Source organism: Rhincodon typus, chromosome 3, assembly GCF_021869965.1.
Source record: "Rhincodon typus isolate 14 chromosome 3, sRhiTyp1.1, whole genome shotgun sequence".
Taxonomy (NCBI): domain Eukaryota; kingdom Metazoa; phylum Chordata; class Chondrichthyes; order Orectolobiformes; family Rhincodontidae; genus Rhincodon; species Rhincodon typus.
In genome coordinates, this window is record NC_063334.1 from 26,909,745 (window position 1) to 26,936,080 (window position 26,336).

A 26,336-nucleotide genomic window follows, 5' to 3' on the forward strand; every position below is an offset into this window, starting at 1 on the left:
GAATCGTTGCAGTTTGCCTGCTGTGGGTTAATCCACAATGCCTTTAGGGAGGGAATTCCAGGATTTTGACCCAGCAACCGTGAAGGAACAGTGATATATTTCCAAGTGAGGATGGTAACTGTTTTGGAGGGAAGTTGAAGGTGGTGGTGTTCCCGTATATAGAGGCATAGAGCTGTACAGCATGGAAACAGACTCTTCTGTCCAACTCGTCCATGCCAACCAGATATCCTATATAAATCTATTTCCATTTGCTAGCATTTGGCCTATATCCCTCTAAACCCTTCCTATTCATATACCTATCCAGATGCCTTTTAAATGTTGTAACTCTACTAACCTCCACCACTTCCTCTGACAGCTTATTCCACACATGCACCACCCTCAGCGTGAAAAAATTGCTGCTTAGATCCTTTTTCTATCTTTTCACTCTCACCTTAAACCTACGTGCTCTAGTTTTGGACTCCCCCGCCCCGGGGAAAAGACCTTGCCTATTTACCCTATCCATGCCCCTCATGATTTTATAAACCTCTGTAAGATCATTGCTCAGACTCCAACACTCCAGGGAAAATAGCCTTAGCCTATTCAGCCTCTCTCTGTAGCACAAAGCCTCCAACCCTGACAACATCCTTGTAAATCTTTTTGGAACCCTTATTAGTTTCATAACATCCTTTCTATAGCAGGTCACCAGAATTGAACGCAGTATTCCAAAACTGGCCTAACCAATATCCTGTAGAGCTGCAAAATGACCTCCCAACTCCTATATTGAACGCACTGACCGGTAAAGGCAAGCATACCAAAAGCCTTCTTCACCACCTTGTTTACCTGCAACTCTGCTTTCAAAGAACTATGAACCTGCACCCTAAGGTCTCTTTGTTCAGCAACACTCCCCAAGACCTTACCATCAAGTCTACAAGTCCTGCCCTGATTTGCCTTTCCAAAATGCAGCACCTCATATTGATCTAAATCAAACTCCATCTGCCACTCCTTGGCCCATCGACCCATCTGATCAAGGTCCCATTGTACTCTGAGTTAACCTTCTTTGTTGTCCACTACATCACCAATTCTGGTGTCATCTGCAAAATTACTGACCATACTTCCCCTGTTCACATCCAAATCATTTACATAAATGATGAAAAGCAATGGACCCAGCACTGATCCTCGTGGCACACCACTGGTCACAGGCCTCCAGTCTGAAAAGCAACCCTCCACCACCACCTGCGGTCTTCTACCTATGAGCCAGTTCTGGATCCAAATGGCCAGTTCTCCCTGTATTCCATGTGATCTAACCTTGCTAACCAATCTACCATGAGGAACTTTGTCAAATGCTTTACAGAAGTCCATATAGATCACATCCACTGCTCTGCTATCATCAATCCTCTTTGTTACTTCTTCAAAAAACTCAACCAAATTAGTGAGACACGATTTCCCATGCACAAAGCCATGTTGACTCCCCCTAATCTGTTGTTGTCTTTCCAAATACATGTAAATCCTGTCCTTCAGGATTCCCTCCAACAACTTGCCCACCACCAATGTCAGACTCTGGTCTATAGTTCACAGACTCTTCCTTATCACCTTTCTTAAATAGTGGCACAACATTAGCCAATGTGCAGTCTTCTGGCACCTCACTTGTGGCTATTGATGATACAAATATCTCAGCAAGTGCCCCAGCAATCTCTTTCCCTCACTTCCCTCAGAGTTCTAGGGTACACCTCATTATGTCCCAGGGATTTGTCCACCTTTGTGCATTTTAAGATGTCCAGCACCTCCACCTCTGTATTATGGACACTTTTCAAGATGCCGCTATTTATTCTCCCACATTCTATATCTTCCATATCGTTCTCCACAGTAAATACTGATGCAAACTACTCATTTAGTATCTCACCCATCTCCTTCGGTTCCACACATAGGCGGCCTTGCTGATCTTTAAGGGGCCCTATTCTCTCCCAAGTTACCCTTCTGTCCTTAATGTATTTGTAGAATCCCCATATCTGCTGTCCCTGTCCTTCTAGATGGAAGTGGTCATGGGTTTGGAAGGTGCTGTCTGAAGATCTTTGGTGAATTTCTGCAGTGCATCTTGTAGATAGTACACACTGCTGCTACTGATGTGATGCATTGCTTTGTCCTGGATGGTATCAAGCTTCCTGAGTATTGTCTGGATGAGTGCTGCTCCTACAAGTGGGGACTATTCCACCGCACTCCTGACTTATGCCTTGTCGATGGTGGACAGGCTTTGGGCAGTCAGGAGGTGAGTTACTCACCGCAGTATTTGTATCCTCTGGCTTGCTCTTGTAACCGCTGTCTTTATGCAGTGAGACCAGTTGAATTTGAATATATTGTTGATATTTGAATATATTAATAAGACATACATTTTACTATGAAAAGTCTTTGTTCTTTTATTTAAAACATTTTGCACATTTTGGAGAAAACTGATACTTTATAAAAGTAATTATATTGCATAAATAAAACACAGTACAGGTTGAAGATATGTGGCTATATTCCTATTGCAAACCTTAACTATTATTTCGCTATAACAAATGAAACAAAACTTTTATTTATACATTAAACATTTTAATTTGTAAATTGCAACCAACTTTGCAAACTTGCCAACTATGGGGAAATAGTTCAGCAGCGTAGGGATTCCGTTTACCGGCAGTCAGTGTTCACCGCCCCAAGCGTCCATGGCAACGGCGTTAAGTGATTGCAATGTGCGCAGGGTGTTGCTATTTTAACGCCGGACAACGTTTGTTTCAGTCACATTTGTTGCTTGTGATAAACCTCACAGCCGCCGTCTCCGAAGCACAACGTAAAGTCGGTGCTACTTTCCAGGGCGAGCAGACACCTCACTTAGCCCTGGGCAAAGTGTCTCCTTAAAGGGGAAACTGAGCTAGAGAGGGAAAAAAAAAGAGACTAGAGGGAGAGGTATAACCATAACCATAACCATAACAGACTACTGAGACAGACAGGAGATAACTGTGGAGAGGAGAGAACTGAGAGACAGAGGATTGAGGAACAGAGAGGGGAGTACTGAAAGAGAAAGTAGACACTGTGGTAGGAAGAAACGGAGGGAGAGATAGAGGAAAACTGGAAAAAAAAGAAGACAGATAGTAGACAACTGAAGGGGAGACAGGAAGGTAATAAGAGAGGGAAAGTAGAGGGAACTGATGGGTAATAGGGTCTTGAAAAAAAGATAAAGAGAGATAAGCGAAATCTGAAAGACAACTGTGTGGTGGGGCGATGAAAGAGAAATAGGAGGGAATTGAGACACAGGTAGAAACAGGGGAGAAAGACCAATCCAGTAAGAGACAGTAAGATAGCAGCGGGAATTATTGATAGGGGAGAGATAGCGGTAACAGTGTAAAGTGACAGATAGAAAAAGGAATATAGATGACCATCATAGAAAACAGTAACTGTCACAGGATACATGAAGGAAGTAATTATAAGCCAATAGTTAGAGCAAAGGTTAGTTAGATATACTTTTTTAAGAAGGAGATAGAAGGACTGTGTGAAGGCATCTATCAGAGGGGGAATTAGAAACGCTAGAAGCGATAGCATTAGATACAGCAATTGAGGGAGATATTTAACGTAAGGCAGCCAGCATAAAAAGAAGTAAAAGAAATTAAAAGCAGGAAACTCGGAAAATGATGCTTAGAAAATGACAGGTACCAAGTGAAAGAAACCAAGAGACAGCGAAAAGGCAAAATAACAGTAGATAAGACAGTGAGGGCAACTAATTTTATTAACAGTTAGACTTGTAAATATATCAAACCGAGGGAGGAGAGAGGGAAAGATAGTTGTCAAATGAGACAAAGATATCAGAAATAGGTAACCACAGCAAGAGAACTAAGTGAGACAGAAAACTGAGACAGAAAGATAGACAACTGAGAGATTGGAGAGACTGAGACAATTATTGAGAGAGAGAGAGCACCAAACTGAGAGAAAAAGACAGGAGAGACAAAATTAACTAAGGGAGAATTGAGAAACGACATTTTTTGATAAAGTGGCGAGGAATTATTGGGCTAGAGGAGCAAACCACAACAAGAGTGAGGTGAGACAGAGGGGTGCAGGGAAATAAAGAGGTTAAAGCAGTGGATGAAATTTGAGTGTGAGCAAACAAGCCAATCAAGATTAGTGAGGCAGCACGATGTGGGCAAACTGGCACCTCCGTCGGAATTTTGAAGTGGATTATCCAGATAGAAAGGGTTCTCTTACTCTCCGCTCAAGTCATAAGGAATATAGCAGGCCTGTGTTGGTCTGCAACTGGTAAGAGATCAAAATCAATTCTGGTTTTATTAAACGTTGACTAGTTTCTCCAACATAAAGACTTATAAAGGAACCTCTAAAGCACTTTTTCTTTGCTAGATTACCATTGACTATTCTGGGATGTTGCAGCTCTTTTTCCTCTGCTAATGCTTAAAGTGATCATAAGGGCAAAGAAGTAGTTAAGCAGGGTTTATAAGTCAAGTTGGCACAAAATGTTTGGAGAAGAGGGAGAGGGATGACATGGCAGAGAACAGGTGGTGTGTGCTGTTAGCGTTGTTTGTACATAATGACAGTTTGTTTATTGGGCCATTATTTGCTGTTAAAGTTGCACTGGGTCTAATGACATTGCCATCATTTATGTGGGAGTGCCACAGAATTGTAGAGGATATATAATTATGCAGTTTGCTCCACTACCCTCTTAGCTTTACAAAGCAATATTCAATTATCTTTGTTGCATAGATAAGACAGTAGGAAGTTACTGTATTTGCAATGTATGAACAGGCTTGAAGGGCCAAATGGCCTATTCCTGTTTCTTATCTTAAGTAATAGCAAGGATAATGAAAGCAATCAAATATGGAAGACTGACATAATAAAACGAAGAACTGCAGATGCTGGAGATCTGAAACAAACAAAAACAGAAATTGCTGGCAAAACTTAGCAGGTTTGGCAACACCTGCGGAGTGACAACAGAGTTAAGGTTTCAAGTCCAGTGACCTTTCTTCAGAACTGATTCAATTTGTTATTTCAGTGCTGCACTGCACTGATAGTGCCATCCTAGACTTGAGGTTCACTCATATCATACCAGATATGGAGGGACCATCTAAGAGGAGAATGTAAGTAGATTGAGCCCGAACTCATTGGATATAACATAACGAGAGGTAACCTTATTGAAACATATGTGATTCTTTGGGAATCGACAGGATAGATGTGGAAAAGTTGTTTCTCCTTATGAAAGAATCTAGGACTGGAGGGCATGATTTCAGAATAAGGGATTGAACATTTAAGACAAAGGTGAGGAGGAATTTCTTTTCTTAGGGGGTAGTGAATTTGTGGAATTCTTTATTACAAAGGGCTGTCATGGCTGAGTCATTAAATATATTATTTAAGGCTGAGAGAGATGTTTTTAATCAGTAAAGGAATCGAGGGTTATGGGGAAAAGGCAGGAAAATGAAGTTGAAGATTATCAGATCAACCTGATGTCATTGAATGACAGTGCAGACTCTATGGGCCAAATGGTCCACTTCTGCTCCTTTGCCTTATGTCTTTTGGTCTTGTGTCCTCACGACTCTGGAGTGAAACTCATACCCCCAACTTTTTGACTTTGTGGTGGTCCCCTACTACCTGTGAGAAACAGGACAGGTCTGACTCCTTGAGGTTCTCTGTGCATTTCTTCTCTACAACACTAACAGTGCAGCTACAATCCCCGTACCAGCAAATGTAGTTCTTGGGACTTGCTTTCTTGTCTTGTCCCTCGGTGTTGTCTTGGTTGAAGCGATGAATAAACAATCCTTGAACACTGAGAAAATGACATGAAGAGTTCTTCAGTGTGGCTGCCATCTTTCTGACCCAGGTTAACCATTTCTCTAGTGCTGTCCCAGTGGTCCTTTGGATCAGTCAGTGTTTGTTGTCTAGCGCTGCATTTCAGCTTCTGCTTACTCCATTTACTGTTGCCCCTGTCCGCTGCTTATGTGCATGCTTTTCACATGGTGTAAATCTAATCACTATGATTAGGTATCATACAAATTAAACTGTATTTTAAATATACATCATGAATCATGGGGAAGCATGGGGACAATGAAAGAGGTTGTTTGGCCCATTCTGCCAGTGTTAACTGTAAAACAGATCAGATTACTCCTATTTTCTCAACAACAGTATTTTCCCCATAGAATACCCGACAATTTCCATTTGAAAGATACTATTTAATCTGATTCCAACAACTTCTGGGCAACATGTTCAAGATTACAAGAAATTACTGACTTTCTTGTCAATCACCTTAAATCTGAGTCTTCTCATTACTGACCCTCCAGTCACCAAAAAAATTCTCCTTACTTGGTCTACCAAAGTCCTTCAGGATTTTGCCCATCTCTATTAAATCTCCTCTTAGTTTTCTCTGCCTTAAGGAGAACACTCCAGCCTCTCCACATAATTGAAATCCCTCATATCCCAGGTACCATTGGAGAAAATTTCCTTTGCACTGTCACCAAGGCTGTGACATTGTTTCCAAATGAGGATAGGCTGGGATGGTCTTCCTTGGAGACCTGATAGAAATGTATAAGACAGAGCAACATTGACAGAATGCATAGGAAGGCACTTTTTCCATGGTTAGAGGAGTCACTAAATGGGGACATACAGTTAAGGTAAGAGGTAGAGTTGAGGAGACATTTTATTCATGCCCAGAGTGTGGGAGTCAGAAACGCTCATAACATTTAAGCTGTGTTTAGATGTTCACTTGTGTTGCTAGAGTCTCAGGGCTATGGGCCAAAAGCTGGAACCTGGGATCAATATAGTCAGATCTTTGTTGACTGGAATAGACATAAAGGGCTGAATGGCCTCCTTTAGTGCTGTAAATGTCTGAGTTTGGAGCCCAAGCTTACGTTGAGAACACCTTCTAAACCCGTGAACTCTACCATCTAGAAGGAATTGGGCCAACAGATATATGGGAACACCACCCTCTTTGCTTCTTACCCCATTCTGAGTTGGAAGTATATTGCTGTTTCTTCACTGCTTGCTAGGTGAAAATGCTGGGACTCCCTTCCTGGCAGTATTGTGAATGTACCACATGGACTGCACTGGTTTATGTAGACAACACACCACCATCTTCTCCAGGGCAAATAGGGATGAGCAATAAAGCCAACAATGCCCACATCTCTTGAATGAATAATTTTAAAAATGGATTCAATACTCCAACTGTGGCCTAACAAGAGTTTTAATGTCTTTACCTTTGCAGGTATCAGCACAGAGAGGCAGAACCTAAAGATTATGATATGGATGCTATCCCAGAGGGATACTGGAAAAACTTACACCGCTCAACGTACAAACGGTTTACAAGTTTTCCTCCAGGAGTAAGCAACTAATTTGGATTATTAAATGAATCCTTTGTTTCTACTTTGTAATTTTTGTTCAGTTTTATTTTTAGGCTGACAAGCCAGGAGCCACCATTTGACTCAGAGCCATACAGTACAGAAACAGACCCTTCGGTCCAATCAGCCTAAGCCAACCAAGTTCCCAAACTAAGCTAGTCCCATCTGCCTGCACTTGGCCCATATCCATCCAAACCCTTACTGCTTATGAACATATCCAAATGTCTTTTAAACGTTCTCTGGCAGTTCATTCCACACGTGAATCACTCTCTGTGTAAAAAAATAAAAGTTGGCCCTCATGTCGTTTTTATATCTTTCTTCTCTCACCTTAATAATATGCCCCCTAATTTGAACTTGCCCCATCCTAGAGTAAAGACCCTGTCATTCACCTTATCTATGCTCCTCATGATTTTATATATCTCAATAAGGTCACTTCTTAACCCCTATGCTCCAGTGAAAACAGTCTCAGTCTTTCCAGTCTATTTTTATAACTCAAACCCTCCATTCCCAGCAACATCCTGGTAAATCTTTTCTGAATCCTCTCCAGTTTAATAATATTCTTCCTATAACAGGGTGACCAGAACTGCACACAGTACTACAGAAGAGGCCTCACCAACGTCCTGTATAACCTCAATGTCATGTCCCAACTCCTATACTGAAAGGTCTCAAAATAGATTTTGGCAAAGCTTGTTGTACTGATGGATTGCATAGGCGTCCAAGCTGATTGATGACAGGTAGCAGGATGCCTTTGGTACAAACTGGTCCATTCAACCTGATTAAACAAGGTTTCCCTATTTTTAGGAAGAACCTTGAAAGATGCAATGAAATTCGAATTGATGCAGCATGTGAAATATTAGAGAGTAAACTGTGACCTTGGAGATAATCTGACCTCGAATTTTCCCTCCATGGCTCAGTGGGCAGAATTTCTCACCCTGGGGTCTTAGGATGAGATTATAATTCATTCAAGACTTATTCGCCTTCATAGAAGTAAACTTGCACCTAGAATATTGAGTATTCAATTCCCAGTCTTAAAAACTTGAGCATATAAACCAGCTGGCATTCCCAGTGCAGTTTTGAGGAATACTGCACTGTTGGTGGTATTAACTTTTGCAGAAGATGTTAAACAAAGGTCATCCCTAGATATATGTCTGAAAGAAATGTTAAGGAGAGCCATAAGCACCATCCACTGGGGTGATCTGGTTCTCCACAAAGTCTCTATGACAATGACCGAGAAATTCCAGTGAAGAGGAGGTGAACATCAGAACCATGCAGAAATCCCAACATAGCTAACTCTGCAGAAATTGTCTGGGAAATTAAAATTTCCTTGGGCCAATTGCCTGACAACTGGAACAATGCTCCTTCTAAAGTATTTTTACTCAGTGTGTCCCAACCACCGTGCTTGACAGCGACTTCCAAAACCAGAAGTCAATGTGCCAGCGCACCGACCAGCATGTGCAAAACCTTAGAGTGGCGGCAGCCACACAGCTTAGAAAGAACACTCATCTAGAACCCTCTGAACTCTGAGCTACAATGGGAGTCTTCAGAGGCTTTTGACACACTGAAGCTGAATATTTACTGGGAAAACATAGAGGACTGAAAACCTACTCCTTCTCCTGGAGTAATAAGGAAACTGACCCCTCCAATGAACTGCATAATTGCTGACCCCATGATTAATACTGCTTCCACCCTGAGCCCTGACATCTTGCCCTCCCCCATTTCTATAATTTCATTCAGCACTATTCCATTCCAAGATCCCTCCAATCCTCTAATTCTGGCCACTCAGACATTTCTGGTTCCACTCACTGCTCCATTGGTATCTATGCATTCAGCTACTGCAGCCCTAAATTCTGAAATTCCCTAAACCTTTCCAGACCTTCTCTTTCCCTCCTCCAATAAAAGGCGCTTCTTAAACCTACCTCTTTGACCAAGCTTTTGGTTAACTGCCCTATAATCACCTTATTTGGCTCATTGTCAGATTTTATTCAATAACCACTCCTGTGAAATTACTTTGGAGATTCCGCTACATTGAAAATGCAGATAAATGTACGCCGTTGTGTGTAGTCATACATATTCGTAATTTCTCAAGATTAAGCTGCTTTTGCTGTGAGCATCAATTCAGAGTAATCCCGTTAACATTTTTTCAATTTCCCACTCTTTGTTGGGTTTAACTGGGAAGAACTTTCGGTACCAAATAGGAAAGCACTTCTTTGCTCAAGGACTCATGGAAGCCTGGAACTGTCTCACCCCAAAAAGCTTTTGAGGCTTTGGGCCGATTTTAAAAAAATTGTGGTTGACAAGATTTTTGCTGGTTAAAGATATTTATGGTTGCAGTACCAAGGTGGATAGAAGGAGTTAAGATACACATCAGCCACGTTTTAACAGAATGACAGGTTTACAGGACTGGAGGACATCCTGCTGCTCCTGTGTTCCTTTCTGCTGGTCAGTATTAACACCGATCTTGGGATTTAGTGGCGATTTTGTGGGACCCCTAGTTTCTTCAGTGTTGGAAGAAGCATATGAAATTAAAGTCTGACTGTGTTTTGTTGCAGGACTGGAGCACCACATCCGAAGCATTCATGTCTCAAATTAGTTTAAAGGAGGATTATCGACTGAGGGAAAAAATGCCATTAATGGATCAGAAAACAGCTGCAAAAGAACTTCGTAAGAGGTAAGATGTTGAGAGAATGCTACAGTTGACTAATTTAATCTAAAAGGTTTTCATGAAATTTTCAAGTGTAGTCATCTGTGTTGATAAATTATAAACACGATGAGGCAATTTATTTTCTTTACAATACCTGTGCTAATGTTTTGACATGGCTGGGTGTCAACGTTTGTTTGATAATCATTCTTCTGAAGTGACTTGGCGTGTTTCACTGCAAGTTGTTACACGTAGAATTATATAACAATATCTTTCATAGTAGTTATGTCAGTAGGTGGCGATGTGGTTATGGATTTCAATATCAATTCTATCTGTTTTAGCATCACAGATAAAATGGGGCTAAGTGAGCACTTAGAGTCAAGACTTCTGCTACACCATTGTTTCAGATCATGACCAATGTAGTATTGTGTGACCTGTCCGCACCATTTTGGAGTAGCCGTCCATCTTTACACCGATCTGATGGTCTCCTTCAGCAGTCATTGTTCCGACTGTTACAAACTACATCTCACCCATTGACCTGACTGAACCAATCTTTCGTATGATGTACAGTGATTTCTCAGAAATGTCTCTCCAATAACATTTTCTTCCTACTTACTTCTAGCCATAGCTAGGCTCAGTTGGCTGAATGGCTGATTTGCAATGCAGATTGACACCAACAGTGGCGGGGCAGGGCTGGGGGTTGGTAGGGTTTTATTTCTCTGAGGTTACCATGAAAGTCCCATCTTCTCAATTTTGCCCCTTGCCTGAGTTGTGGTGACCTTCAGGTTAAATCTCTTTCTGAGACAGCAGCATTATGGTTCCCTGGCAACAATGGTGACTTTATTTTATACACAGGTGATAAAGATAATTCAGCTTCTTGCAGTGTGAATGCTGACTTCCACACATTGGAAATGCCTTCTTTCCCTTTGTTTGATGTTCCCTGCAGTATTTGCATCCTGCCCTTTGTCCATGATTGTTCTGCCCTTTGGACCCAGAATGTCAATCAATGTAATGAAAGGTCTGGTCTTTTCTGCCATGAATATGCTGGAGCTTCAGATTTTCAACCTTTTCAGTTACTTTCCTGAGAGTACGCTTCTCCTCTCTCAGTGGATGTGCTCTCCCTGAAGGATCTCTTATGCCTAATATAATCCTGATTAGAATTAGGTTATCTTGTATTTGCACAGGATTCTATGAGATGAGCTAAAGTAGTCACATATTCACAGAATCACTGAAGTCTTACTGCACAGAAGGAGGCCATTCAGCTTATTGTGCTGTACCTGCATTGTGCTCTTCAACTGCTTTTAGTGGCAACTTTCACAGCTCTGAACATTGCTTTGTCTCATTGTCAGTAACTGCATTTCTATACAGCACTTCAACACTCAATCTCAGCTTGACTTTAACACCATGTTATGAGCTTAGAGGACAACAATGTGGTCTACACTGTCTTTATTGAAAACTGGCTGCAAAATGAACTCCCTCCCCCAATCAGTACTTTATGTTCGAGATTACATGGCAACAGCAAGCCAGGAACGACTTGGCACAGTATTTCATTTCTATCCCAGACACACTCGTAGCTTTTCTCATTCCCTTGCTTGTTTCCTTACTTTGGGGGTTCAGGAGAAGGAAGCAGCGAGTGACACAATGAGCGGGAGAGGAAGCAAGTAGGAAGATTGACCAGCAGAAGATGTCAGCCAACAGCAGTGTTGGCCAGTGACAGCATCAGTCAATAGGAGAGAGTTGGAAATGGAACAGGAGGGAGTTGGTGAGTGGGAAAAGCTGGCAAGTGGGAAGGTCAGCAAGTGGGGGAGCATTGGCGAAGGAGTGGGAGAGAATGAATGACTGTGAAAGGCTGGCAGATGGGAGGGTCAGCCAGGCTTTGAGCAGCAGTGAGCTGGGGAGGGAAAGAATCAATAGATGACAGACTATTGGAAGCAGTTGAGAATTGCGGAGGGAGAACATGTTGAGTAAGGAGCAGGAGAGAGTCAGCCAGCAGGAAAGTTAGTTAGCAGTAGAAGAAGGAGGGATTGGAAAGTGAGCGGGAAAAGAAAATGGCTAGTAAGAGAGCAGGCCAGCGAGTGGAGAGCTGGTGAGCAGGATGATCAGCGAACAGGAGAGAACCAGGATGGAGCAGGAGACAGTCAGCAAATGGGAGTGAGTTAGCGGGCAGAAGAGCCCACTAGTGGGAGAATCAGTGAGCGAGAGGCTAGGCGAATGGAAAAGTGTTAGGGAGGGAATGGGGGAAGAGTTGGCTCAAAGGAGGAGCTGGCTTACGGGAGTGGGGGCAAGCATTAAGTAAGTAAAAAGAGTTGGCGTATTTCTTTTATATATTATTACATATTCTTAATTTTTAAAAAAGTTCATTTACAAATCTATGAATTTCAGCGTGCACGGTATTTCACCTTAAGAGTTTAATATTCCAGCGTTTTCTGACAAGAAAGGTTCAATGGAAGCTAAATGCAGCTTTTCTACTAATCAGAACTTTTTGTTTACATTCTCTTAAAGTTGGACTTCCCATGAACACATCTACAAAGTTAAATGAGAAATGGATACGAAGGAAATATGTGAAACAAGTGGGGATGTTTTGAACCGCATACACATTAGCAGAGAGAAGGTGTTTACGGCCTTAAAGCGCAATAAGGTGAATAAATCCCTTGGGCCTGATCAAGTCCATCCTCGGATGTTGTAGGAAGCTGGGGAAGAAATTGCAGAAGCCCTTGCAGAGATTTTTGTTTCATTTTTAGCAACTGGTGAAGTTCTGGAAGACTGGAAGGTGGTTAATGTTGTTCCATTGTTTAAGAAAGGTAGCAAAGATAAGCCATGAAACTGCAGGCCAGTGAGTCTGACATCAGTGGTAGGCAAGTTATTGGAGATGATACTGAGGGACAGGATCAACTAATATTTGGTTAGTCAAGATCTGATTAGGGATAGTTAGCATGGATTTGTGCACGGGAAGTCATGTCAACAAATCTTTTAGAATTTTTCGAAGAGGTAACCAAGAGAATAGATGAGGGTAGGGCAGTGCATGTTGTCTATATGGAATTTAGTAAGGCCTTTGACAAGGGCCCGCATGGCAGGCTAGCCGTGAAGGTTAGATCACATGGGATCCAAGGAGAGCTAGCTAATTGGATTCAAAATTGGCTTGATGGTAGGAAACAGAAGGTGATGGTTGAAAATTGTTTCTCAGAATGGAGGCCTGTGACTAGTGGTGTGCCACAGGGGTCGGCGCTAGGACCTTTGTTATTTCTTGTTTACTTAAATGATCTGGATATGAATGTATAAGGCATGATTAGTGAGTTTGCGGATGATACAAAACCAGGAGGTATCGTTGATAGCAAAGAAGGTTATCAAAAATTTCAGAGGGACCCTGATCAGATGGGGAATTGGCTGAGGACTGGCAAATGTAATTCAATACAGATAAGTGTGAGGTGTTGCATTTTGGAAAGTCAAACTAAGATAGGACTTATACAGTAAATGGTAAGGGCCTGAGGAGTGTTGTGGAAGAGATGGGCCTAGGAATACAAGTACATGGTTCATTGAAAGCAGCATCCCAGGTGGACAGGGGGGGACGGGGTGGTGTGTGTGTGTGTGTGTGTGTTGATAGGGTGAATGCATATGGTCTTTTTCCCAGAGAGGGGGACTTGAAAACTAGAGGCATAGGTTTAAGGTGCAAGGGGATAGATTTAAGAAGGACATGACGGGCAACTTCTTCATGCGGAGAGTGGTGCATATATGGACAAGGCTGCAGGAGAATGTGTTTGAGGTACAGTAGCAACATTTAAAAAAAACATTTGGATAGGTACATAGATGAGAAGGGTTTAGAGGGATATGGACCAAATACAGGCAATTGGAGCTACCTGAGTGGGCAGCATGGACCAGTTTGGGCCGAAGGGCCTGTTTCCATGCTGTATTACTCGAAACTCTGACTCTAAATTACTGTACTCAATCAGTTTGAAATTATTGTAGCAGGTAAGTTTCCAAATCTTAATTTTCTTCCACTTATCCAAGAAACTAAATTTGCAAAGTGAAACCATTTCAATGCAAATGCGAGACAACAAGGTGCAGGGCTGGATGAACACAGCAGGCCAAGCAGCATCACAGGAGCAGAGAGGCTGACGTTTCGGGCCTAGACCCTTCATCAGAAAAGGGGGAGGGGAAGGGGGTTTTGAAATAAATAGGGAGAGAGTGGGAGGCGGATAGAAGAGGGATAGAGGAGAGGATAGGTGGAAAGGAAACAAACAGGTCGAAGAGGCGGGGATGGAGCCAGTAAAGGTGAGTGTAGGTAGGGAGTTAGGAAGGGGATAGGTCAGTCCAGGGAGGACGGACAGGTCAAGGGGGCGGGATGAGGTTGGTCGGTAGGAGATGGAGGTGCGGCTTGAGGTGGGAGGAGGGGATAGGTGGGAGGAAGAACAGGTTAGGGAGGCAGGGACGAGCTGGACTGGTTTTGGGATGCGGTAGGGGGAGGGGAGATTTTGAAGCTTGTGAAATCCACATTGATACCATTGGGCTGCAGGGTTCCCAAGCGGAATATGAGTTGCTGTTCCTGCAACCTTCGGGTGGCATCGTTGTGGCACTGCAGGAGGCCCAGGATGGACATGTCGTCTGAGGAATGGGAGGGGGAGTTGAAATGGTTCGCGACTGGGAGGTGCAGTTGTTTATTGCGAACCGAGCGTAGGTGTTCTGCAAAGCGGTCCCCGAGTCTCCGCTTGGTTTCCCCGATGTAGAGGAAGCCACACCGGGTACAGCGGATGCAGTATACCACATTGGCAGATGTGCAGGTGAACATCTGCTTGATGTGGAAAGTCTTCTTGGGGCCTGGGATGGGGGTGAGGGAGGAGGTATGGGGGCAGGTGTAGCACTTCCTGCGGTTGCAGGGAAAAGTGCCGGGTGTGGTGGAGCTGGAGGGGAGTGTGGAGCGGACAAGGGAGTCACGGAGAGAGTTGTCCCTCCGGAAAGCAGATAAGGGTGGGGAGGGAAAGATGTCTTTGGTGGTGATGCAAATGCTCCTTGCCTTCAGGCATGGGCCACTTGAAAACCTTTCCCTTCTTCTGTTAATTCAGCAGGCTAATTTCTATACTCCAACTTATGTTGAGCTTGGCCCAGGCATCTCCCCTCTGACAGTCGCACTAATTGCAACATGAAATTGTTCATAACCATTTTTAACCTTAAATTGAAAGTTATTTGATGACTGTTTTAGTAACAAATGTAGCCAGTGTTGATTCTGACTTGGCTGCAACACATTTCAATGTCATCAATTAACCAACAACTATATTTTTGCTATGTAGAAGGACAAAGGCAGCAGATGCATGGAAGCAACACATTCTGCAGGTTATCCTGAAAGCCTCACATCATCTTGAGTTGGAACAATATTACCTTACCTTCACTGTCACTGTGTCAAAATCTGGGAAGTCCCTTTACTGATAGTGAGTGTACCTACACCACATCCGCTGCTGTGATTGAAGAAGGCAGCTCACCACCACCTTCTCGACTATGATGATCCATGCTGATGGCATTACTGGGCAAGGAAGTTGCCAGATTGAAATCTGGCTTAATAGATCATATTTTGTTTTTATTTTTGCTTTAATGTGGTCGTTTCTCACTGAAACATAAGCACACAATGATGCAGATTTGGTTTTTATCAATACCAAGAGAAGATTAGTAATCAAAAGAAATGAACATAGGAAAAAAGCAAACATTTTATGTATAACATGTGTTTAAAGATTTTGAAACACACAGTAAAAATGCAATCCCATCAATCCCATAGCATCCTATTATAGTACTCAAACATCATAGAGAATGTCCTTTTCTATCCCACATTGTATATGATTCAGCTGTGGCTTCAATTCCTCGTCAGGAGAAACTGATAGCTTCTTCCTTGATATGTTACATAACTGAGCATAAGTTTTCTCCGCTTCTAATAACACCTTCAGTGTTTTAACTAAACCCTTCTGGTCTGGAAAGGTAATCTATTTTTAACTTCTCCCTTTCTTAGGAGTTACTGCCTTACAAATCCAGCATCAGCTAAAACCCCGTCAGAACTGTACCTTCTGAATTTCTTTTAAAGAAAAGCAATGGGTGTTTCCCCTAATCAAAAGAAAGCAAAACCTGACAATCTAAACTTGAATTTGATGCCCAATAGTTTACATTGTTTACCTGTAAATTTTTCCCAATGTAAACAAAACCCCATGACTCCCCAGGATGTTATTAAAATAAGTCACTATGGCCACAACAATACTGACAAGATATTCATTAAATCCTTTCATAAAATCCATATGCCACTGATTCACACTCGTAACTCTGAACTCAACAATAAATGATATTAAAATGTATATAAATTGCACATCTCATATCACAATGGCAATTAGGGATAGGCAATAAATGCTGTCCTAGCCCACCATATCCATATCCCTTGATCAAATGTGAATGCCTTCAGACTCCTTCCCATGCATGAGATAGAATTTCTGTTTTGAGTGCACTTGAAGAGCTAGGCAAACACTGAATTGTAATTTGTAAAGTGAAGTTATAGTTTAAATATCAGCTCAAACTCATTTTCATTATCATGCAGGTAAAATTGTCCATGAACCAGTGAAATTGGGCTGCAGTGACAGTACAGAATTGTTACCTTTTTAACTTTGCTTTGAAGAATATTCCTTGATGTATTAAAGATTGATAATCTAGTGTATTTTGATAAATGGGTTTATCACTAAAATGAGCATTTTAAATCAATGTCTTGTCAGTATCCAAATTTAAAATCACTGAAAATGACTTTCAAACAAAACATATTGAACCATTTACTGGCTTAATTTGAAAGGCAATTTCTTGGTAAAACAATTTTTATTTTAACATTTAAAAGCTTTCAAAATGGGCCAACTTGTGTCTGTGCATTGAAAACTACCAGCTCACGGTGAAAAATCATAGAATCATCATTGAATCATAGAAACCCTACAGTGTGGAAACAGGCCCTTCGGCCCAACAAGTCCACACCGAACCTCAGAGCATCCCACCCAGACCCATCCCCCTATAACCCACCTAATCTACACATCCCTGAACACTACCGGCAATTTAGCATGGCCAATCCACCTAACCTGCACATCTTTGGACTGTGGGAGGATACTGGAGCACCCAGAGGAAACCCACGCAGACACGGGGAGAATGTGCAAACTCCACACAGACAGTCGCCCAAGGCTAATCTTCTAAATGGTTTGCAATCCAGACATGTTTGTAGATACAGATATCATCCTGTCCTAGTTTTTAAAACCTGGAGAACAGTTCAAAAAACTTGATTTTACACCGGTCATAATTTACACTTGAAATTCCTTGTTGTTTTGACTGCTCTTAGACAGATTGCACTCATAAAGCCAATACAAAATAGCAGAAACTGCTGGTAGGAATGACTACTCCCACTATAATTTGTACTGTGCCCAGAAGGGAGCAACATTTTCTTGGATGCACTGGCTAGATTTAGGGTCTGGATTGCTGGTTACGATAGCGCTGTGTGATTGTGTCATTTGATTATTCTGCCAGAATAAAGCAGTTTGTAGAAATGCTTATATCAATGTGGTGGATAATTTGGCAGCAATTGCTGGAAGAATTCTGAATTTAAAAAAATGTTAAAAAGTTCATCCTAATCATCCCATTTGAACAACTTCCCTCTATCTCATCCACCTTCCCCACGACCACCAAAAGTACATATGGTTATAGATACTTTTTAGAACTTGAATAATAATATTGATGTGGAGAAGTGTCTGTGTATAACAAAAACATGCATTTATATAGCATCCTGAATACAGTCAAATGCTCTTCATATTATCAGGCATTATTGTATTCCGAGCCATGTATGGAGTTATTAAGATATGCAGCAAATGCTTGGTCAAACAGGTCAGTTTTAAAGAGTGTTTTGAAGAGGGTTGTTGGACTGGAAGTGATTTCAAAGATGGGGAGGGATGGGGGCTTGCAGAAGATTTTTGAGTATGAAAGTTGATGAATTTTCACACAATTGAGTTTCAGTATCTACTCTATATAAGTGTTGGTTCATAATACTGGTCTACTGATTACAGAACAACCCCAGTGATGCTAGGCAGCTTGGTTTCAGTTTTCACCGTTTAATTATCAGAAAACAATGCATTCTCAAGTGATTTGAGGCTCAAGAGGTGTGCCATGATACAGTGACTCTGAAAGGGCTGTAAATATTTAACCAGGGGTTGTTGTTGCTGGCAATGGTGTGTACAATACATATTATTATATAAGTGAGCGTGTATTCACTTGATAAAAGGTGGAAAAAGCTCTCTATGAACTTTGTGAGAAAACTCTAACATTCCCCCTCTCATAGCCACTATATCTTGCTACAATCATACAAAAGTAAATGTGTGATTGAATTAAGGCAAAAAGACTATTCTGTAAAGATTATTCTGTAAATAAGACCTGGAACAGATAGGCTATGAAACAGTCCAATCTCTTATTTTACAAAACTCACAAATGCCATATAAATGACTGAGAATTTAACGGACTCACTGACAATATATGATCTATGGATTTTAAAGCAAATTATAGAGAGCAGTAAAGGTTTCATTTTTATTCTGCAAATTATGGAGATCTGCATTTTGCAACTTAATATTATTTGCATACTGAAAGTTGCAAAATGCATTTTTTAAATGTTATGCTTCATTTTTATTAGAATGACAATCTACAACAATGTTACAAATTATAATGACTACTACTTGTATTGTCGTCACATTGTCATCACGACCATTTTTCAATAAACCATTATCTATCTAAACAGTATGAGTTTCCTTTTCAATTTGCAGAACTGCCGGGGGCCTTGATACAAAAGCAAATGCAGCTCTACCAAGGCATCCTCCAGACTATTCAAAACTGTGAGTTTTTTTTGAGTTTTACATAAAATTAAATTTAAGAAGGACTATGTTGAAGTAAAGTAAACTTTAACTTGAGTTAATCTATGCATTTCAATATCATTCTTAAGTTATCCTTGTGCCATATTGAAAAAAATCCTTCAGTTTGCAGTTTGCACCATTGGTGGTATTTATGGGCCTATTAGAATATGTGATGGGTTTGTACAGTTAATAAACTCATATGCCATGAATATTCATTACATCAACACATGTCATAATATCCTACCTTGAAGATTAAATCAGTGCTGCACAAGAATCTCATGAATGATCATGTGCTACATTTGGCTTTATACAGTTGAGGTCAGTGGTTTACTTTGTTGAACTATGCTGTGTGATGGGGGGGAACGGGAGAATGGCAGTGTGCACAGAGTTTCGTGTCAGCAAAGGCAAGTTAGAAGTGAGGCCGCTAATGTGGAGTGGCTTTCGGGACGTCAAGGAATGAAAGAGGGATCCAAGTGATGACAGAGGTTGAGGTCAGGAGCAGGAGGTGAGGATGTGGCAAAGCCTTGTTCTTCCTGGCTAACAGCTGAGGCTGCAAATGCCAGCAGTAGGCAGCGCCAAGGGAGGGGATGGTCAGTGTTGTATGATGGCATACATTCTAGGCCAGGCAGGTTTCTGCCTTTAAGACAGTTACATGAAAGCATGCTATGTGATATTTCAGTATAAAGGTACCCATTACACCTTTAGTCAGCGTAGTGAGTAGAATCGTTTTTGTTTTGATTATATGTTTTATTGAGATCTGTCTCTTGATTCAACTTTAAAAATATAAAACATAGGTACTAAGTCAATACAATGTGGAGCTGGAGAAACACAGCAGGTCAGGCAGCATCAGAGGAGTGGGGCAGTCAATGTTTTGGGCCTAGACCCTTCATCAGGAAGAGTCTAGGCCCAGAAAGTCAACTCCTCTGCTCCTCTGATGCTGCCTGACGCGCTGTGTTCCTTCAGCTCCACACTGTATTGACTCTGACTCCAGCATCTGCAGTTCTTGCTATCTCCAAGAAACATAGGTGCTAACTTATCCTGGACCAATGTTTTAACAGCAGTAAGACTATGCTATTTTCTGGGTCTGTAGATTGTTGAGATGCAAAGATGGCCTTTACCAGTTTCAAAATTTCCCACCGCCGTCTCATCCCATGACCAAGTCTCCCGCTCATCCCTGCCTCCTTGACCTGACACATTCTGTCTGTCTTCTCTACCACCTATCCACTTCTCCCACCACACTGACCAATCCCCAATTCTGGATTGTTAGAGCTCGTGAGAGTAGGAATAGGAGGATAGAACAGATGAAGGTATAGCTGAGGAGCTGGTGCAGGGGAACAGGATTCACATTTTTGCACCATTGGAATCTCTTCTAGGGTAGAAGAGACCTGTATAAGAAGGACGGACTGCACCAGTATATCAGTCCCCTGTTAGGCCTCTTGCATAAAAATAAATGCACTTTAGTGAAAAGAGATCAAATTGGTGTAGTTGTGAAAAGGAGCAAGTCAAACAGTCAAGGCAAGCAGGAATAAAGCAGAGAGCGAGTAAGGACTGATAAAGTAAACTGCATTTATTTTAATGCAAGAGGCCTAACGGCTAAGGCAGATGAACTCAGGGCAGGGTTGGGAATACGGGTCTGGGATATCATAACAATTACAGTGATATGGCTCAGGGATAGACAGGACTGGCAGCTTAAGGTTCCAGGGTATAGATGCTATAGGAAGGATAGGAAGTGGGGCAAGAGAGGAGGGGGAATAGCATTTTTGATTAGGGATAACATTACAGCTGTACTGAGGGAGGATATTCTGGGGAGTGCGTCCAGGGAGGTTATTTGGGTGGAACTGAGAAGTCAGAAAGGGATGATCACCATGTTGGGATTATACTGTAGACCCTCAAATAATCAGCGGGAAATTGAGAAACAAATTTGTAAGGAGATCTCAGTAATCTGTAAGAATAATAGGTAGGTGATCGTAGAGGATTTTAACTTTCCAAACAAAGCCTGGGACTGCCATAATGTTAAGGGCTTGGATGGAGAGGAATTTGCTAAATGCGTACAAGAAAATTTTCTGATTCAGTATGTGGATGGACCGACTAGAGAAGGAACAAAACTTGACCTACTGTTGGGAATAAGACAGGGAAAGTGACTGAGGTGTCAATGGGAGAACATCCAGAGAAACAGCATAGGAAATGAACACTGGTACAACATTGTACCCTCAAGGCAGGAATGAACTAACTATAACTGTTGGAGCGGCAATGCCAGTGATGACTGAGGCTGCCCAGGGAGATGGACACTGGATTATGTAGCAAGCTCTGCAGCCAGAGAACCCCTGCCAGGAGCTCTTCAGGTGACAGCAATGCTCAATTTTTTTTCACCAGTGGTGATTTCTAGAGCTCTATCTGTGGCATATCACAGGCTATTGCTCAAATTGTGTGAATAAGTTTATCAATGTCTCCACAAAGCAGGACATCCAGGCAGAAAGGATATTGTGTTAAGGTACCATTGCTTGTTCCCTCAAAGGCCATTGACGGCATTTATTAGACTATACAAGCTTCTTGGGACCAGTTAGCAGAATTTGGGAATCACAAGGGTTTTCTCTCTTTGAACTGGTCTGCAAGTTCAGGCAGGAACATTCAAACTTGTTTTCCAGGGTGCTCTCCTGATTCAAACATTTTGCATCACTTGCAGCTCTCAGAACTTTACAAAGCCCTAGCCCAAGATGATGGCAGAATCCATAAATGAACATTTGCACCCCACTATGCCATCCCACTTGTCTCCCGTGCACACTGAGAGTGGTTTAAATTCTTATTAGAATTACATGGGTGGCAAATCGTGACACAAGAGCAGTAAGAATATTTGGTTCTGAATTCACGTGTAGGCCAGACCAGGTAAGGAAGGCAGATCTCCTTCCCTCTAGGCCATTAATGAACAAGTTGGGTTTGTCTGACAATCGATGGTATTTTAATGGTCACCATCGCTGAGACATGATTTCAATTCAAGATTTTGATGAACTGAATTTTAATATCATCATCTTCCCTGGTGGGATTTGATCCCATGTCCTCAGCATTAGCCTAGGCACTATCGTGCCTGATTGATCTGAGTGAGGAATTTCTGACTGGGTTTTTCCTTCAAACTGGTGACGTACCCTGATCCTCCAACATGACGTAGTCACTCACCAGAGTGTTGCTGGCTTGTGTCTTCAAAGTTTACTGAAGTTTTTTTCCTGTCCGCTGTAGTTTTCCCTTTTGTAGCCCCATAATTGAAGTTACAGAAAGTGGGTGCCAGCAGTAACTGCAGAATTTCTTATCCTTTTGAGAATGTGGCCAAGAGCAGCCTTCTTGATTAAAAAGAACTGAATGACTTGCAAAGCCACTTCAAAGGTAGTTAACAGTGAATCATATTCGGGGTAAGGGCTCTTTAACTCTACTTTCTTTCTGTGTAGACTGAAGGCAGTAGGGACAGCAGTTAGGGCAGTGGCATGCTCCTCTTTCAGGATGTGGGAGATCAGGGAGACTTCCAGTGTCCCTGGTGGCTGCACTTGCAAGAAGTGTGCCCGGCTGCAGCTCCTGATGGACCGTGTTACAGAACTGGAGCTGGAACTGGAGCTGGATGCACTCAGGATCATCCAGAATGCAGAGAACATCATTAATAAGAGCTAGAGTGAAATAGTCACTCCTAAGGTGCAGGCTGCAGGTAGCTGGGTGACCACCAGAAGAGGTAAGGGAGGAAGGCAGATAGTGCAGCATTCCCCTGTGGCCATTCTGCTCAATAACAGCTATGCCACTTTGGATACTGTTTGGGGGGGAATGACATTTCAGGAGCTAGCAGCAACATGCAGGTCACTGGCACTGTGACCAGCTGCGAGGCTCAGAGGGAAAGGGTGCAGTCAGACAGAGCGATACTGATAGGAAACTCCATTGTAACGCCACAGAAGAGCCACTAGATTGGTGCATTGCCTCACGGGTGCCAGGGTGAAGAATGTCTCTGAGCAGTTGCAGAACATTCTGAAGGGGGAGGGTGAATAGCCAGAGATCATTGTCAGTTATACCGATGTGCACATAAGTAGACAAAGGGACGGGGTCCTGCGAAATGAGTGTAGGGAGTTAGGTAAGAAGTTAAAAGGGTAGTGATCTCCGGATTACTTCCAGAGCGATGCGCCAATGAGGATAGAAATAGAAAGATAGGCCAGATGAATGCGTGAGTGAGGAGCTGGTGTAGGGGGCAGAGTTTTCAGTTCTTGGATCATTGGGATCTCTTCTGGGATAGAGGTGACCTGTACAAGAGGGATGGGTTGCACTTGAATTGGAAGGGGTTCAATATCCTTGCAGAGAGATTTTTTAGTGTTACCTGGGAGGGTTTAAACTAGTTTGGCAGGGGGTGGGACTCTGAATAAAAGAGGAACCACCAAGAAGTCAGGGGAAAATACATTAGCCATCGAGAGCAAGTTTACTATTCAGGATATCCGGGGGCACAGTAAAGGAAGGGAAAAGACTTCTGGTTTATAGTGCAATTATTTCAACACACAAGGCCTGACTGCTAAGGCAGATGAGCTCAGAGCATGGATTGGCTCTGGGGACTGGGATATCATAGCCATAACAGAAACATGGCTGAGAGAAAGGCAGGATTGGCAGCTGAATGTTCCAGGATGCAGAAGCTACAGGCGTGACAGAAGTACAAGTAAGCGAGGAAGGGCAGTTGCCCTTTTGATAAGGGAGGGCATAACAACAGTGTTTAGAGAGGATATTCTTAAGGAGTCATCAAATGAGGCCATATGCTTAGAACTTAGAAACAAGAAGAGGATGGTCACTCTTTTGGTACTGTATTATAGACCCCCAAATTGCCAGCAGGTATTAGAGGAGCAGATGTGTAGAGAGATTGCAGATACCTGTAGGAATAATAGAGTAGTATTTGTTGGAGATTTTAATTTCCCCAGTATTGACTGAGCTACCCAGGCAGGGTGGAATTTGTTAAATGTGTCCAAGAAAGTTTCCTAAATCAAAATGTAGAGGGCCCTACTAGGAGGGTGCAACACTGGACCTCCCCCTTGGAAACGATGTCGGGTAAGTGACTGAAGTGTCAGTCGTAGAGCACTTTGGGTGCAGTGACTATAACTCTCTTAGTTTTAACATAGTTATAGAAAAAGTAAGGACAGGTCCAACATTAAGGTGCTGAACTGAAGCAGGATCAATTTTGGGACCTTAGGCAGGATCTAGCAGGTCGATTGGGTGAGTCTGTTTGAAGGAAAAGGAATGACTGGCAAATAGAAGGCTTTTAAAAGTGTGATATCAAGTGTCCAGGGACAGTGTGTCCCTGTTAAGGTGAAGGGAAAAGCTGGCAGGTTTAGGGACCCCTGGCTGACGAGGTCAGGAAAAAGAAGAAGGCATGCATTGGGTTTAAGCTATTAGGCTCAAGAGCATTCCTAGATGACTATAAAAAGTGTAAGACTACACTTAAGAGGGAAATCAGGAGAGCAAAAAGAGGGTATGAGATGGATCTGGCAGATAAGGTCAAAGGTAATCCTGAGAGGTTCTATAGCTATATTAAGAGTAAGAGGGTGGCTAGGGAGAAAATAGATCCCCTTAAAGATTAGCATGGCTGTCTATATGTGGAGGCACAGGAGATGGGGAAGATTTTTAATGAATATTTCTTGTCAGTGTTTACTGAGGAGAGAATCATGGATGCTAAGGAAATAAGGGAAACAAGTGGAGATGTTTTGGACCGCATACATATTACCAGAGAGGAGGTGTTTGCAGCTTAAAGCGCATTAAGATAGATAAATCCAATGGACCTGATCAAGTTCATCCTTGGACATTATGGAAGGCTAGGAAAGAAATTGCAGAGGCCCTTGCAGAGATTTTTGCTTCATCTTTAGCCACTGGTGAAGTTCCGGAAGACTGGAAGGTGGCTAATGTTGTTCCATTGTTTAAGAAAGGTAGCAAAGACAAGCCAGGGAACTACAGGCCAGTCAGACTAAAATCAGTGGTAGGCAAGTTATTGGAGAGAATACTGAGGGACAGGATCAACCAACATTTGGATAGTCAAAGTCTGATTAGGGATAGTCAGCATGGATTTGTACGCAGGAATTCATGTCTGATAATTTTTTAGAGTTTTTCGAAGAGGTAACCAAGAGGATGGATGAGGATAGGGCACTGGAATTTGTTTATATGGAATTTAGTAAGGCCTTTGACAAGGGCCTGCACAATAGGCTAGCCATGAAGGTTAGGTCATGTGGGATCCAGAGAGAACTAGCTAATTGGATTCAAATTGGCTTGGTGGTAGAAAGCAGAGGGTGATGGTTGAAGGTTGTTTCACGGACTGGAGGCCTGTGACTAGTGGTTTACCACAGGGGTCGGTGCTGGGATCTTTGTTATTTGTTATTTACATAAATGATCTGGATGTGAATGTTTAAGGTACGATTAGTGAGTTTGTGGATGATACCAAATTAGGAGGCATTGTTGACGCAAGGAAAGTTATCAAAAATTATAGAGGGATCTTGATCAGATGGGGAAATTGGCTGAGGATTCGCAAATATAATTCAATACAGATAAGTGTGAGGTGTTGCATTTTGGAAAGTCAAATCAAGGTAGGACTTGTACAGTAAATGGTAAGGTCCTGAGGAGTATTGTGGAACAGAGGGACCTAGGAATACAAGTACATAGTTTGTTGAAAGGGATGTCACAGATAGACAAGGTGGTGGAGAAGGCATTTAGCGTGCTGGCCTTTATTGGTCGAGGCATTGCGTTACAGTTGTATAAGTCGTAGGTGAGGCCACACTTGGAGTATTGTGTACAGTTTGGTCACCTTGTTGTAGGAAAGACATAGTTACATTGGAAAGTATGCAAAGAAGATTTAACGAGGATGTTGCCAGGACTAGTAGGCCTGAGTTATAGGGAGAGGTTGGCCAGGATAGGACTTTATTCCTTGGAATGTAGGAGAATGAGGCGTGACCTTATTGAGGTATATAAAATCATGAAGGGCATGGGTAGGATGAATGCATATAGCCTTTTTACCCAGAGATGGGGAATTGAAAACTAGAGGGCATAGGTTTAAGATGACAGGGGAAAGATTTAAGAAGGACATGAGGGGCAACTTCTTCACGCACAGAATGGTGTGTATATAGAATGGGCTGCCAGAGAAAATGGTTGCGGCGGGTACAATAGCAACATTTAAAAGACCTTTGGATAGGAAGGGATTAGAGGGATATGGACCAAATGCGGGCAATTGGAACTAGCTGAGTGGGCACCATGGACCAGTTTGGGCCAAAGGGCCTGTTTCCATGCTGTATTACTCTATGATTCTATTTCCACCTAGTGTTATGTCAGACAGGTAAACACAGCAGATTTCCTTCCCTAAAATGTTTTCTTCTAATACTGCTACCTGTACATTGACATATTGGCTCTGAGATACAGACCCTGCCCCTGAGGCTGCTTGCTCCTTATTTCTAAGTAAGGCTGCTCAACTCTTTCATGTATTGCTAC

The 26,336-nt window shown here is 42.3% G+C and overlaps 1 protein-coding gene across 1 annotated transcript in view; it reads left to right on the forward strand.

Annotated features, from left to right (window-relative positions):
- The first annotated feature begins 4,138 nt into the window (after positions 1-4,138).
- LOC109920934 (protein CFAP95) overlaps positions 4,139-26,336 on the forward strand; it is a 39,262-nt gene continuing 17,064 nt past the window's right edge. The window contains exons 1-4 of the mRNA XM_048620062.1: positions 4,139-4,257; positions 7,205-7,319; positions 9,887-10,005; positions 18,777-18,845. Of these exons, the coding sequence (XP_048476019.1) occupies positions 4,139-4,257; positions 7,205-7,319; positions 9,887-10,005; positions 18,777-18,845 (422 nt within the window). The remainder of the gene's footprint in view (positions 4,258-7,204; positions 7,320-9,886; positions 10,006-18,776; positions 18,846-26,336) is intronic.